Genomic DNA, 16,587 nt, shown 5'->3' on the forward strand with positions numbered 1-16,587 from the left:
GCACCCTAAAGAGCCTCGAGGAGACGCTTGCACACCCATGCTCATGGCAGCATCGTTTCCAAAAGGTAGAAGCAACCACCTGTCCATAGGCAAACAGGGTCTGTACACAGTGTAGGGGTACCTACAACAGGCTGCTTCACACAGCAAGTACTCTACGTCAGCAAGACAGATGGCGGCTGCCAGGACTGGGAGGAAGGGGGAGGGGGAGCCACCCTTTGGAGGGGACAGAGTTTCAGCTTTCAAGGACAGAAGAGTTCTGTCACTAATGTGAATATACTCAGTGCCACTGGACAATGATTAATAATGGTAAATTTCATGCTATTCCTATGAGAGGGGCGGAGGGGAGGGAGAGGGAGAGAGAGGGAGAGAAAGAGAGATTGACTATGACAGAGAGCTCGTCCTTTTCCTCTTGGAAGTCCCCCCTGCGGCTCTGTCCCTCCCAGCCCAGAGCTGCACCGACTGGAGCTGCCCTGCACTTCAGTCTTTTTTGCTGCATTAGGGTTTTTTTTTTTTGTTTTTTAAACTCAGGGCTTCGTGCTTGCTAGGCAAGTGCTCCACCATGTGAGCCAGATCTCCAGTCCTTTTGCTTTTAGTTTTTCAGATAGGGTCTTGCACTTTTGCCTGGGTTGGCCTCAGACTGAGATCTTTCTACCTGCACCTCCTGGGTAGGTGGGATTACAGGCATGCACCACCATGCCTGGTTCCCTATAGAACTATCTTAAAGGTATTCCTGAAACCCGCCCAGTGGGGGGTGGGGTGAGGCCTTGGGGAAGGGTCAGCCTCTACTCTTTAACCCTGGCTTCTCTGCCCCTCAAAACAAAGCTTATGAAATAGTACAGCAAAAGGAGAAACCCGTCAGTCAGGAAATCCTCCAGCATCAGAGGAATCAGTGGGAGGGTCTGTCACAGTGGGGGCTCCTGGGGAACAGAGAAATAAGCAGAAGCCTGCACCCATCCCATACCCACTGTGTCTGAGGGTCTAGGGGCCAGGTTTAACACCCACCTCTTAGACACAAGAAAAATTCAACAACCAGTGCCTGGTGGTGTTTTCTCATTCTGCAAGAACTGAGTCCCCTTCTCGGTACAGCTTAAATGACAGCTGCACCTGTCAGACACAGTGGTGTCTGCCTGTCATCCCAGCTACTTGGGAGGCTGGACAGGAGGATCGTGTGAGCCCAGGAGTTTGAGACTGGCCTAAGCAACATGAGGCCCAGTCTCAAAAAAAAAAAAAATAAAAAACCAAGCAGATAAATAAATAGCCACATCCAGCTATAAAAGTTATGGTTCACAAGCCACATTAAACTATACAAATAACAGCTCACAAGGGTTATTTCTGAACTGAGCAAGGCTAAGAGCTGGGGCTTTCCAGCTGTGTCAGACAGGGCAGGAGAGATTCCAGGGCAAGCTTCTGAATTGCAGCCTGCACAGAGCAACCAGAGTGGTCATTTCAAATGCAGGCCCTCCCCTTGCTGAAAATCCTTCAATGCCTTCCCATATCTAGACAGAGTCATCACGGCATCACAAAGGATTCCTGCCTGCCTCTTAGCTCCTTCCCACTCTAACTTCTGGCAATGCAGGTTTTTTTTCAGTCTTTGGCCTCTCCATGTGTACTTCTACCCTAGGGCCTTTGCACATGTAGTCCCCCCCCAATCTGGTTAAGTCATCTTTGTTTCCATATTCTTCTTCTTTAGAGCCCCAATGCTGGCATGTGAGCACACACTTTTCTGTGGGGTCCTGTGACCTATGTCTCCCTCTCCTAGTAGCTTCCTGATTGCAGGGACCATGCATGAGTCTGTACACCACTTGCCTTGGGGCTGACTCGCCAGGTAAATACTTATGGAATGAGTGAGTCATTCATTCCGCAAGTGAGGAACTAGGCTGGCTAGAGCAGGCTGTCCATTGCCACTAGGGAACCAAACTCTTTATAGGGCAGGGAAAAAAATTCCTGCAAAGATCCATCTTGATTGTCCCTGTGTCAAATGACTGCAACTGAATTTTTAATCTTCTTCCTTAAACTTCATTTTCTCCATTTATTTTTTTAAAAAAACAGTACATGTAACTACCTTCCATTATCAGAACACGTAAATGATGTCAAGATGTAACAATATCAACAATCAGCATAAAAGGTCAGCTTGGCCTTCTGGAGTAAATGTTTAGAAGCATGGCTTCCGGTTCCTTGGTTTACCCAAGCCAATAAAATTAATCACCTTTTTTTTTATCTGGTACGGGTAACTGCGGGGCAGGTTCAAGGCTGGTTTTGATTTTATTTTTAGAACTTTATTTAGTGGAATGACTCTCAGTGATATGAATAACACAAGTTATCAATTGATCGGGTGACCCACCGCTAATCAAGCATGATTCCTGGATTAGTCACACAGGCCAGCGGTGGCAGCAGAGAGGACATTTTCACCTGGTCTCCTCTTACAAAAACTGAACAATGCTGCCCTTCAAACCGACCTGTCTCCCCACACCACTTGTTAGGGAAACCTTCCTTCCCCAAACCCACGTAAGCTATGGGCAGGGGATTTGTCACAGAGACTATACAAGAGCCATCAGAAGTCCACTGGCAAAGCACTGGCCAACTCCCGGGTCATCTGTCCCCTCAGGAGTAGGCGACGGCTCTGGAAACGCAACCAAGTCCTTCATAAATCAACGTGGCCACCGCGGACGGAGTGACTTCCTTTCTAAATGCGGGCCAGGGCACCGCGCACAGTCAAGTATTTTTAAGGTATGATGCCACTCGGGTTCTGTCTGTCTGGTCACTGTCCTCTTTATCCCTTCTGCCAAAAGCTTGTTGGTGTGCCGGGAGAGCCAGCTCCGCCCTGCGCTCCTCCAGGAATTCTGCTCCTTTTATGAGATCATGATAAGGATCGGTGTCGCTTACTCAGCGCTGTGTGCCAGGCACTCTGGCTTCACTTTCTCCTCTAATTCTCACCACAGTCCTGGGAGGTCCGAGGGTCACAGGTTGAGCTCAGAGCCATTAAGCACATTGCTTGAAGCCAGGCAGCCAGAACATGGCCGAAAGAGATTCAAGCCCAGCTCTGTCTATCTCCAAAGCCTGGACTTGTTAAATTCCTAGGGCTTCTAGTCTCATAGTCGGTTCAAAACAGAGATGCCTGCTTCCATCTTGGTCAGACGGGAAGTAAAAGTACCTCAAGTCCATTGCTTCTTATGATCAGGAAAGCCTGCAAACCCTTCTCGTTGATTTTTCCCACTTCGTACGTGGAATAGGCTTTTTGTGTCCATGCAGGAAGGCCGTGTCATGGATGAGAAACTCAAGGGAAGGTTTGCTAAGTTATTTATTAATCTGTTGGAATTGATGACAAATATTCTCAGAAAACTAGGACCAGAGGGGGAACCTTTTTTTTTAAAAACAGTACTGGGATTTGAACTCAGGGCTCCATACTTGCTGGACAGGCACTCTACCATTTAAGCTACTCCTCCAGCAAGGAGGACCTTTATCAACTGATAAAGAATATCTCCCCAAAACCCTACAGTTGACATTATATTTTGGGGTAGAACACTAAATGCTTTCTCTTTAAAATCAGGACGAGGCAAGTATAAAGATTTATGCTGCTCTTACCACTCTCACTCAACATAGCTGGAAGTCCCAGCCAGTGCAATACTCAAAGGAAATTCCAGCCATATGGATTGAAGAGGGAAGCATAAAACTAACTGTTCTTATTTGTAGAGGACGGGTTGTTTACATATAAGGTCCTAAGAAATCTACAAAAAAGCCTTCTAGAAAGTTCAGTTTAGGTTACAAGTTACCACGTAACCATACAAAAAAATTGTATGTCTATATACTGGCAACAAACAGGTGGATGCTGAAATTGAAAGTGTAAGGGCCAGGCATGGGTGTGCACACCTGTAATCCCAGCTAGCTGGGAGTTGGAAATAGGAGGATGTGATTGCAGGCTAGCCTGGGCAAAGCATGAGACCCTATCCATAAGACAAGGTAAAAGTACTGCAGCGCAGCTGATGTGGAAGAGCAAGTGTGAGGCCCTGAGTTTCAGCTCCAGTAATCTCATAGGAAGATCGTGTTTGTAATGGCGGAACTCGGGGAGAAGGCAAAGGAAAAGGGAATGACAGAGAGTCAACATCGAAACGCACCACGTCTGTGCAGGTAGAGGACACGACTATATGTAATGAATGCTGCTGAAATGGGGGGTGGAGGGAAGGAGGAAGGGAGAGCAATGGAAGGGGCTGGACTGACCAAAGTGTCAGTAGTGGGGACAACTGAGAAACCCTTTGAACACTGACCTTGGAGGACTGTGAAATAGATTCAGTGCAGGGGCGGGCGGGGGGAGGAAGAGGGCGGGGGTGGGGGGAAGGAGGAGGGCTGCGCGGGGTCTTGGGGGAGGGGGAGGGAGACCGGAGGAGATGAAGGTGGGGGGACATGGTTGATGGTCTTCATATACATACACGAAATAGAACGATGAGACCTCTTGTAATTGCTTTAAGTTGGGTGGGGAGGGGCTTGTGGAGTGGGGGGCGATCTAACCACTGTACAGTGTAAGCCTATTTGGAATTGCCACAATGAATCCTCCCTGTACAACAAACAAATCCTAATAAAAATTTTAAAAATCTCCAATCACCACCAACAAAGTATACTACTATTTTTACCATCAGTAATGAAAAAAGAGAAATGCTGAGGTCTGTACAAGTAAATGTCCTGGCCATGCCAAGAAAACACGTGCAAGGCTTGTATGCTGACAGCTACCACACACTCATGAAAACATCAGAGAAGGCCTTCATAAATGGGGAGGTATACCATGTTCATGGAGTGAAAGCACAGAAATGACAGCAGTTCCTCCCACCCTCATACAGTGGGTTAAACACCATCCCTCACCAAATCCCAGCGAGGCATTCTGTAGATTTAGGGTTATCCTAAAATCGATATGGGAAGGCAGAGGAACTAAAACAGGAAAAACCAATTTGAAAACAAAAAATCAAATTACAGGAAGCCCTCTGTCTGATTTAAGACTCATGTTGTTGTCAAGATTACTGCACATGAAGCTCCAGGTGTCACAAAATGACACAGAACCACACACACATACATACACAGGCACACCACACCAAGGTCAATTTCCTGGTTTTGATATTGTCACAGTCTTGCAATATGCAGATACTGGAGAAATGACCAAGGCACACAATCTCCCTCTGCTAGTTTTGGAGCTTATTGTGAGTCTATAATTATTTCAAAATAAAAACTGTTAACTGTTGAGTGAGGTCTGAGAGAGAATTGCTCTTGGTGGTTTTAAAGGGGTTTCACTGCATCTCTCTCCACTTTAATATTTTAACGCCTTTCAATATTTAAAAAGGCTCAAAGCCACTGTTTTTATTATTCCCTTCTTTCTTCCCACGCCCTTGGCTGCAGGTGAGCTGAAGCTTTGGAGCAAACAAACCACAGCTAATTCAGAGAATGAAATGAAATGAAAGGGTGTTGTGACTGAGCCGGGACCTCGCTGACTCAGCTTGGAGCCCTGTGAGCTCCACGGGCACCTGGGGACCTAAGATAGTCCCACAGGACTTTGAGAAGGGAGGCAGGCCTTGTTCAGCAGGTGGAGGATTCTGTGCCACTTTCCAAATCAACCCAGAGGCTGCTAAGAAGGGGGCTAAGAAGAGGACAACAGGTGGGACGTCTGCAGATGTGTTTGGCACAGGACAGAGGTCGGGTCACACTCCACCGGTGCTCAGACCAAACTTAGCCACATGATTCTTGGAAGAAAAGACACAGCTACTTGCCAGATGTGGCTGTTGGCCTTGGAGAGGTTCAAGCCCATGCAATACTGAGGACTGAGGGGCCTGAGCGTGGAGCAGGCGGACGAGCTCTTACCTGTAAAACGAGGTCTGAATCCGCGTGCTTTCCAATCGTGGTACTTTTATTTAGGACAAAAAAGCCTTCCGCGCTCTTTAGATAGGCCTTCATTCTGCTTTTCCTAGGGAAGGGTTCCAGAAAGGGTTTTGTTAGAAAAATGTGGTCCTCTGATGATTCCACAATATCAGATTGAGAATGGATGAAATAACCAACCACAGAGTGGTGCCCACAGGGAGACATCCATAGAAACAGAAGCAGGCAGGTGGCCTTGAAATGATCAAATAACAGTTGTGCATCTTAACAGTGATATCTAGTGTAAAAGAGCAGGGATCTGGTAATCAAACAGAGACACTGCTTAAGTAACTTGGGCACAAACAAACAAAAATTAAAACAACCCAAGAAGAAAACTGATTTCCACTTTTAAATGCTGTCCGCCTCCCAGCAAGCTTGATTATCCGACACGCCATGAGTGTTCACGTCCAGTATTTCTAACCCACCACTCACTAGCTCTGTGACTTTGGGGTGAGTTACTTACGTTCTCTGTACCTCAGCTTTCTCATCTCTACAGCGGGTCTGCTGAGTATCAGATGCAGTGATGCCTGTGAAGTACTTCAGATGGTGCTGGCACACTGAGCACTCAGCTGTCCTACTTCCATGACAGCCACCGTTAACCTGGGCTTCTCAAACTCTGACTTGAGGAGTGACTGGTTTCCATGGCGTGAGAAGAGTCAGTCATTGAAGAGGCAGGCGTTATTATTATTATTTTTTTATCTTTTTAAGTTACTGAATTTCTTCATATATTTTGTGAGAAAAGAAAGGGATGCTTTCTATTTATTTATTTATTTTTGTGGTACTGGGGTTTGAACTCAGGGACTATACCTTGAGCCACTCCACCAGCCCTTTAGGCTGATGGAGTTTTTTTTTAGGTGATGGGTTTTTTCGAGATAGGGTCCTGTGAACTATCTGCTTGGGGCTGACTTTGAACCACGATCTTCCTGATATCTGTCTCTTGAGTAGCTGGGATTACAGGTGTGAGTCAGGGGCTCATGCTTGCTAGGCAGGTGCTCTTACCACTTAAGCCATTCCACCAGCCCCAAGGGATGCTTTCTAAAGGCAAACTTTCAGGATTGTAGCTTGGCCACATGATCGGGAACTGACATTTTTCCTAACATTGCATTATGACGATCTCAAACATAGAGAAGTTTGCAGAAATACCTAGTGAACTCCTGCACTCCCACTGCCCAGATCCCACAATGAACATTTTGCTGTTTTGTTTTCCGCATCTGTCCATTCTTACACCCTTTTTGTACTGCGATGCATTTCAAAATAAGTTCTAGACATGTTTTTAAAACCAAATACCTCAGTGATTTCATATTTCTAAAATGTCAATAATTCATCTTGCAGTTTGAATTGTGACTGAGCTATGTCCAGGTACAGATGTGACATCTTCCATCTCAATGTCAGGTCAGAGAACAATTGTCCCTCTCCCTTTTTTGTTTCTTTTTGACTGAAAAGTCACTGAAACACAATGGGCTATGAATAGAAACAAGAATCTTGTAGCTGGAGTGTGCAGATGCTTGGGCTCTGGTTTCATTGCTGTCTCTGTCATTATTTATGGAGTCCCTGAATCAATCCTGGGCACTGTGTCATCCTTGAATACAAGATTCCTCTTCCTCCTCAGAGCAGTTACCATTATCGTCCCTCTGTGCAGATGAGGAAAGTGAGACTGGGAGAGGTCGAGGTCACCCAGCTGTTCTGCATCACACCATGAGGGCCAGAGGGACAAGGAGAACCAACTCAAACTCATGCTGTGCAGGGAGTAACAGTGTCTCTTGTCCCTGGCCTAGGACTCTCCTGTCTTCAGCCAGCATCCATCAGGCTTGTTAGCTTACACTCTTGAATTGTTTGCAATTTCTGACAGTTTTGTTCCATAATCCATCTCCAATCCCCAGAGTTGCCATACCTGACCTTGGTGCTCAGTGCTCAGAAAATACTGAATGGATGGAAGTACAAATTGATGGCTAAAAGCATCACGAGTGAGAGCAGCCTCCGAATTTTTGACGGTAACCACCTTTCAGTCTTCCTTCAGTATCTTTCCTTTTGGAAAACTTAAAGTCTATTTCTTTAGCTGTCTGGGTTAGACAATATTTCTCTACCTTGCCCGGGGTAGTCACTGGCCTGCCCCGGAAGTTATCTGAAAGCTTTGAACTCTGGAAATTAGTTCTTGATGCCAAAGAATTAATAGTTCTTGATACCAAGACAAGAGCCAAAGGGCTTGCTCATGGCCAAGGGTGCCTCAGAACTGAGTTAGAGAACAAAATTTATAGAGGGCTGCCGTCCTGGTGGCCTGCGAGCTGTACCACGGTCAAGGCTGTATTTGGGAAGCCGAGGTTAGGTGGGGGTCTCTCTGACCACTGGGTTAATATTCTCCTATAAATCAGGGGCGGCAGGGGACCCTCGCTGCTAATCCTACCTGTACCCCATGGACATTTAGGTGCCCAAGGTTCCCGCGCCAGCTACTCCAGGGTGCGGGCTGCACTTAGGGAGGCGGGGTTGGTGTAGGAGAGCAACTCTGGGCTCTGCTGGGATGGCAGCCTGGATCCCAGAGGATGGGGACGCACTCCCTCCCCATCCCTCCAGCCCCAGTCCTCCAGGCGGGTCCCACACTCACCTGGTGGGAGCAGGACGCTCACGCTCTGTCCTCAGGAGCTCCCACGCCGCGCTGGCTGCGGAGGCGCCGGCTCGGCTCAATGCCGGGCGAGGCCGCCTGGCCGCGCTCTGCGGAGTCTCCAGCCCCCGCGCGCCCGCCCGGCCTGTGTACGCGCGTCGCCATGGCAACGCCCCGGCTTGGGGCGTGGCCTGTGGGGGGGGTGGGGGCGTGGCCGCACGGGGAACATCCACAGGGCGGGGACACAGCCAGCCACCTGCTCCAGGTCCCTCCTGCACACCCCAGTCTTCCCATTCCACAGATGGGGACACCGAGGCAGAGGGGTCGTACAAGGTTTTAGAGCCAGGAAGGAGCAGAGTGGATTCCACAGATGAATCCTTTTTATTACCCCTACTCTAAGCAGCTGCACTGAAGGATGGTGGGTAGGGGTGGAAGGTTGGAGAAGCTTGGAGGTTAGGTCCCCAACCTCCAGTCTGCCCTGTTACAGCCTGGAGAACTGAGGGTGCAGGGAAGGTGGGGTTGGGAGAGGGATGCGGTAGAGCCAGCCTCGTGAAGGAATGAGGGGTTCCTTCTCCGTACTGGAGAAAGATGTTTTGAAACCCACACCCCTCCTGCCCCTGCCTTCCTTGTTAAAAATGAACATTTGTTTGTCCTACTATCTCAGCAAACATCGCTTGGGTCCCTGTAGGACAGACTGTGGTCCCAGAATTGGCCTAGATCTGCCACACTCTTAAAAACTCCCCTCCCCAGGGGCGCAGGGCTGGTGATGGTGAGGTGTGTGGGGAAGACAGACCTCCTTACACTCACCTGGGCCACTTTACAGACCAACTTTTTCTGTTGGGAGTCAAACAACCCGACTACCTGGAGCGAGATCCCTGCTTCCACTGGCAGGAAGGCTGAGATGCCTCAAGAAAGCTCAGCACCTTTTCTAAGAAAGGTGAACTTTGATGGGCTTTACCTTCCTCAACAGGAGGACCATATAGGAGAGAGAAATCCTGGAAGCAGATATGCGGTGCCCCAGGGCATCAGCTTCTTTAGCCAGCTGCCCACCCCTCCTCACACACCTCTATGTATTTTGGACAAACTCTTGTCACCAGCATGTGCCAGGACAGAGACTTGCTTGTTACCCAACAGATCTCAATGAAACCCAGGCCAGCCAGGAGCTGGAACAGCACACTCCCCTGCCAGCCTTGGGTGGCCGTAGGCTGATGACAGAGTGGAGCTGACATTGAGAGTCACTGGAGCAGATATGGCCAAAGCCTGATTGGATCCTCCTTTTCCCAGAGACCACTGCTACCTCATGGTTGTATAAAATTCCCTAAGCCAATTCCACATAATCTGTTTCTGATTCAGAAACAGAAAATAAAACACCTGGCCGACATAAGGCTTTGTGATGTGCTGTCATTTCCTGGCTGAGTGAGAGAGTGGTACCTTGGTCTTACACAATGATGGGGATATTAAAAATACTGCCCTTGGGCTGAGGTGTGGCTCACATGGTCTGCCTAGCAAGTAGAAACCCTGAGTTCAAATTCCAGGACTGCCCCCTCCTTACCCACCCAAATGCTGCCCTTGAAGAAAAAAATCTGATGTTTCTAGATTATTTGGGCTCGTTGACCATGCCTGTCACACCCTGTTTCGTTGAGCTCTGGTTGGCTCCCATGGGCATACTGTAAGATGGTTAAAATCGGAAGTGCTGGTTCTGTGGGGCTGGGTTCGAATCCCGGCTTCCTTGTCCAGCTGCCTGCTTAATACTGAGCAAGCAAGTTAACTGAGGGCTTTCTGCCTGCTGGACACTGGCCTAGGTCCTTCATATTTAACCCTAGCTGCATCTGTGGGTGGGACAGAAGCATCCAGGAGAGTGACTGTGGCAAAGAAGCACCAAAAATATATCCGCAAGGATCATTATACCTCCCGTCACACTAGGCAATAAAGCTGAGACACAGATATGCCTGATGCCACACCAGCTAGAAAATCTGGCAGGATTTGAATTGATGGACGGTCTCTGATTTAGGCTCCCTCAACTGTGCATCCAGGACAGATTGTGCTTGGATTTTGACTTTTGATCTTTTTCTCGGGCTAGTGATATGGTATGAAGCCCAAACTTCTCTCTTGATGCTGGGGAGGAACAGGGAGTCGTGGCTCCTGTCAGTCACATGATCACAAGGAGAACGACATGTTCTTTGTAGTGTGATGTGTTGCTAGGTTGTGATTTGTAATTAGGTGTATTCTGTGCATTTTTAAATTTGTTTTGAGATGGGGTCTTCCTGTGTACCCCATGCTGGCCTGAAACTGCCAGTCCTTCTGCCTCACCCTCCTGACTACTGGGGTTACAGGTGTGTGCCATCACGTCTGGCCTTCCGTGCATTTTCCACTTACGGTGAGCTTATGGGGTTATTGGCTGTAAGTCAGGCAGCATTTGTAGCTGACTGTGCCCAGTAAGGTATGTCCCTTGCGGGACTACAGGTGACAGCTGTCCCAACCACATGATCCAGGCTCACCACCTGCTTTCCCTCACTCCGGGCAGGTTGAGCTCCTATCTGTCTCAAAGACCCAGACATGGCTGAGGCATGGGGGAAGGGTCAGCTCAGGACTGCCACTTCCCCTCCTGCTGGGCCCTGGGTGCTGGGCTTCCTCCTGCAACCCCTCCTCTCCCCCTATAAATCTCATTCCTTCCCAGCCACCTTCCCTGGGCTGTCCTGGACCCCTCCCCTCCCTGGGGAACTGCTTGATGCTTCTCCTTCTGCCCTTGCATTTCAGCAGGAAATGAATGCTGGCTTCAGGTCCCAGCCATAGCTAGGAGAGGTGGGAAGGTTCTGTTGTTGGCTATTCCTGGGAGAAACAACTGGGGTTGGGGGGCGCAGGGAGGGGGGGAAGCAGTGGAGAGAGAGAGGAAGAACAGGGAATAGCCAAGCTCTTGAGAGGATGACAGATGACACAGAGCAGGGGCCTCCCTGGAGACTCCCTAGCCTGTTAATAACCTGACCATATAAGCTTAATAAGTATAGATTTTTATATGCTCACATACAGATTCACAAAGTAGCTTCAAACCACAGAAAGAGTAGCTGATACCTGAGGCCTCCAGCAGCTGTCCTGATAAAGGACAGGGGACACACAGCTGTCTCCAGTGGGCTCCTGGTTTGGAGCAGTCATCCCTCTTGCAAATCAGCCTTCCAAGGCTGTTCTCTTGCCCCTTCATGCTCTGTCTGTGCATTCCGTTTGAAAAGTGCAGATCAAATGTGTGGATCCCAACACCTGTTTTTGCTTATTGTTTGTTTGAGACAGTCTTGCTATGTAGTCCAGGCTGCCCTTGAACTCATGGTCCTCCTGTCTTAGCCTCCCCAAGCTGGGATTGCAGGCATGGGGTAAGGCCTGTTTTTTTTGTTTTGAAATATTGTCTGTGCCTCGATTCTCTCATCTAATCCACCCCAGAGCCAACCTGATCGGTGCATATCATCCAGCCAGCTGCCCTGGACTTTCTGGATGTGGATATCAGAGTTGGGGGAGGTCCCACCCCTGGTGACCACGTAGAAGGGTGTTGTGAGTTGGATCTGAAGTGCCCCTCCAAGAGTCTCATGTGTTGAAGGCTGGTCCCCAGCAGGTGGTGCTATTGGTGGGTGACTGGACCATGAGACTGGCAGGGCCTGGCCACTGGGGGCATGTCCTTGAAGGGTACACCTTGCCCCAGGCCCCCTTGCTCTCTCTCCCTGTTTCCTGGCTGCCATGCAGTGAGTAGATTTTCTCCATATTGTGCTTGGCCTTGTCGCAGCAACGGGACCAAGTGACCTTAGACTGAAGTCTCTGAAACCGTGAGCCAAAATAAATCTTTCTCCTTTAAAATGTTTTTCTTCAATGTTTTGTCACAGTGACAAAAAGCTAAGGAACACGAGGGTATTCCTGGGAACCCAACATTTGCTGGACGACCCTATAAATTCTGTTTCTAGCGCCTTCAACTATCTGGCATGAGTCATGGCGGACTTTTATGAATGTGGTTAACAAAACCAATTCATACTTAGTGAGGCTTACTGGGTATCAACCACCAAGTCATGGAAAGTTTTATTGACTCCTTGGCCAAACCCATTTTATAAAAGGGGGAACCGAGGCACCAAGAAGTCAAGTAACTTACCCAGTGACAAATCTCAGAAGTCACTTGGAGGTCCATGATTTGTTCTCTGGCTAATTGACTCCAAAGTACTATATTTTTGGTAAACAATTACTGAAGATAACCAACATGTTGAAAAGTGCACAGATCACAGCTGTGTACTTGATGGAGTTTTACAGAGCTTATTCCCCCCACTAACAGCCCACATCCAGGGGCTACTCTCACAGGCACCCCAGAAGTCTCCATGTGCCCCTTGTGGCTGTTACCACCGCCTAGCAGCAACCTCAATCCTGAATTCCAGGATGGTGGATCAGTTCTGTTTGGTTTTGAACTTCACGCAGGTGGAACCATGCACATTCCACTTTCTGTGCTTTGCTTTCTCTCCATTTTATGTTTATGAGGTAGCCGGGTTGTTTCAGGTGGCTGTGGATCGTTCACTCGCATTGCTGTCATGTTTGCCATCGTGTGAGGCTCTTCCTGCCAAACAAACCCAGCAGCCAGAAACAGCACCCATTCATCATCTCCCATCGCTGGTGGGTCAGGAATCAGGTGGCCTGGCTGGACTGCTCCAGGGACTCTCATGGGCTGCGATCGGGTGGGCCAAGGCTGGCGTCTCATCAGAGGCTCAGCTGGGGAAGGACCTACCTTCAAGCTCACATGGTACTAGTGGGATCAGTTTCTTGAGGACTCTTTGAAGGAGGGGTGCAGCTCTTTACGGGCTGTCAACTTGCTTTATCAGAGCCAATGAGAATCAACACAGAAAGTCCTCTAGAAATTGCCCCAGCACCATTGCTAAGTTCTATTGGGTCAAAGTAAGTTCTAGGTCCTGTCCCTGCTCAGGGGGAGGGGTGCCACAGTGTGGACCCCAGGGAAACTGGGGGCTGTTGCTGGCAGCACACCCCCATGTCCTTGGCTTCTACATCCTTGGATTCAACTAACCTCAGACTGAAAATACTGAAGACTTACATTTGTATTGAACATGCAGACTTGTCCTTATTTCCTGGGCAACATAACTATTCGTAGCATATTAGGCATTATAAATCACCAGGAGAGGGCTAAAGCACACAGGAGGGAACCTAGGTTAGATGCAAGCCATTTTATACAAGAGGCTTGTGCTTCCTTAGGCTCGGTCTCCATGGGGAGCCCTGGAGCCCATCCCCTGTGAACACCAAGGATGACCACGCACAGGAAGTGCTGGCTGGGACACTGTCCTTAGGAGTGAGCAGTGGGAGGTTCATGCTGGGGATTTTGGAGGGAGCCCGAGGCAGAAGTGGGGGAAGGAAGGTGGGCTGGGTGTCAAATGGGGAGGCCCACCTCAGAGAACACAGCTGTGTGACCCACTCCACAACCCCTCCATCCTGCCTGCGGCAGCACCTGACTGTCCCTAACTTGAGCATCCTTGGATCTTGGTATCCCAGGGGGTTCTGGAGCCTGTTCCCCAGGCCCCGGGTGGCACCTACATGTGTCTTTTTTACACCCAGGTGTGTACTTGTGCTGGGTCACACCTAGGAGCAGAGTCGCTGGGTCACTGAGTGCACATGTGTTTGCTTTGTAAGAGTCTTCTAAAGACTTTTTCCAGAGAGCTGGTACCAATGCACAGCCCCTCTACCATGTCTGAATATTGCAGTAGGCGTGCAGGCTTTTAAACAGCGTCCTCCCTCTGTCCTTTTGACCTGGCTTCCTCAGGGTAGCAGGTCCCAAACCTGGCCCTACATCAAAATCACCAAATTCCTAGGTCACCCTGCATATCTTCGGGCTGTTTGGGACTGGAACATAAAGTGGACACTGTGCTTCATGAGGCAAAGGTTCTTTTGTTCCCCAACACCCCAAGTGGCCAGAGCAGTGTCTGATTGTACAGCACTTGATAAAAAAAATTTGATTAAATGAATGAGTTTAGGAATGAGGAGACCTGGAGGTGGGCACGAGCCACTGAAACAGGGAGGGGTTGATGAATCTGAACCAGCCTGTGCTGCTCTGAGAAGTAACCTGGAGCCTTAGCCAGGCTTCTCCTCTCTCTCTGTGACCACAGGTGATCTGGCTCTGGTTTTCTTTCTTGGGGGGCAGCATTGGGTTTGAACTCAGAGCCTCATGTTTGCTAGGCATGCACTCTACCACTTGAGCCACTGCACCGGCCCTGTTTTGTGATGGGTATTTTTGAGATAGGGTCTCATGAACTATTTGCCTGGGCTGGCTTTGAACTGTGATCCTCCTGATCTCTGCCTTTTGAGTAGCTAGGCTTACAGGCATGAGCCATTGGTGCCTGCCTCTGTTGTTTTATTGTCTTAAGGAAAAAGCCAGCCCTAGGGCCATCCCTGGCCTGGGGACTGAGCACAGTCTCCTGGTGCTTGCTGGTGTCACGATGTGAAGGAGAAACAGTGCTGTTCCTGCTCACAAGTTGGCACCCTGGATCCTTTGATCCTTGACCCATGGAGGCTTTTTAGCACATCCAGCAACTGCCTGGCCTCCTGGGGCCCCTGTGTCTGTTTTAGAAAGTTCTAGAAGGCTGGGTGGCCCTGAGTTGCTGCCTGTGGCAGGTTGTGGGGAGCTTGGTTGGTTAGAAAGCTTGCACCCATCAGCAGTCTGGGGTGACCTCACCCTTTGTCACTTCCCTGGCTTCCTGGAGGTTTTGCAGTGTCTCTCCTCTCATCCCAGAGGCTCCCATGCCCAGTGTTTTGTTATCCTGTCAGGTGGGTCCTGGTCACGCTGTTTGTCTCCATTTGGAGCAGATGGACCCTGTGCTCTGTAGCCGTCCCTACTCAGGTTGCCTCTGAGTCATGCTACTTGATGTAAACAAGTCATTTCTCTCTTCACTGCAATCAGTGGACTCTCCTTCCCCAGAACAACTGTCCTTTTCTTTCCAGTCCCTCGCCCAAATCCTCATCTTCCACCACCTTTTCTGACCGCTCCTGGAATGGATTGTTTTTTTTGAAACCTAAGCCTCAAAGATTGTCCCTTCTGATCTGGGTCTGAATTTGGATCCCTGTCAAGAAGTGAGGAGGCAGGAAGGTTCCTGAGTCACCAGGACCCTTCACAGAAGAGCCGGGAGAACTGGGGGATGGGGAGGAACTGGTACGGTTTGAAGCTAAATGTCCCCAAAGCTCAGGTGCTGAGCATTTGGTCCCCAGCAGGTGGCACTGTTGGAGTCAGTGAAACCTTTAGGAGGTGGGACCTCCTGAGAGGAAGTTAGGTCATTGGGGGTGTGCTTTAAAGGGGATATTGGACCCTGGGAGCCTTGACCCTTGTCCTTTCTCTCTCTCCCCTTTCAGGCCACCATAAGAACTGCAGCTATGCTTCATCATGCCTGCCCCCCCCTTATGTTCTGCCTCACCCCAGTCCCAAAATGATGAGGCTGATCACCATGGAGTGAAACGTCTGAAACCATAAGGCAACATAAGCCTTTCCTCCTCGTCAGTTGGCTGTCTCAGGGACGCCATCACAGCGAAGGAAGGCTGACTCATGCAGGGAGGGGCTCTAAGGAAAAGAATTAGTTACCTGAGTCCTGAGGACGGATGGGACTCAGGAGGTGGAGAGGGGAGAAGAGCACAGTGGAGGGAGGCTGAGGAGCAGGGGCTGGAAGACCCACTAACTGCAGGGATGGGGACCTCTGCGGAGGCTGTGAAGAGGGCCCAGGGCCGGCCCTCAGGTTTGTTTGGCTTTCAGAGTGGATTAAAGACTTTTAATTAACTTGGAGGGATTGGCTCTTTCTGTGGAGTGACAGAACCCAACACAAAACGGCTTCAGCATGAAAGCAAATTCTCTAGTTACCATACAAGATCCAAATGGTGTCATCAGATCTCGGTCTTCTCTAGTTGTTAGCAATTCCTTTGACCTTATGGACATAACCTCAGAGAGAACTTCTGCACAATTATCACAAAAAGGTTGCCACAGCTCCCGACTAAACATCCACTCAGCTTTGACTCCTAAAGGGAGTCTTTTTCCTAGACTCATCCAAAGGTCTCAGTGTTTCTCATTTTCTCTAATTAAGTCAGAGGTCCATTCT

General features: G+C 49.2%; 1 protein-coding gene across 1 annotated transcript in view; it reads right to left on the reverse strand.

The window, feature by feature from the left end:
* Window positions 1-8,599, reverse strand: part of Fhad1 (forkhead associated phosphopeptide binding domain 1) — a 123,762-nt gene extending 115,163 nt beyond the window's left edge. The window contains exons 1-2 of the mRNA XM_074081288.1: window positions 8,492-8,599; window positions 5,839-5,941 (exon numbers count right to left, since the gene is read on the reverse strand). Of these exons, the coding sequence (XP_073937389.1) occupies window positions 5,839-5,931 (93 nt within the window). The 5' untranslated portion in view covers window positions 5,932-5,941; window positions 8,492-8,599. The remainder of the gene's footprint in view (window positions 1-5,838; window positions 5,942-8,491) is intronic.
* Window positions 8,600-16,587: the final 7,988 nt, after the last annotated feature.

The sequence above is a fragment of the Castor canadensis genome, chromosome 7 (genome assembly GCF_047511655.1).
Source record: "Castor canadensis chromosome 7, mCasCan1.hap1v2, whole genome shotgun sequence".
NCBI lineage: Eukaryota > Metazoa > Chordata > Mammalia > Rodentia > Castoridae > Castor > Castor canadensis.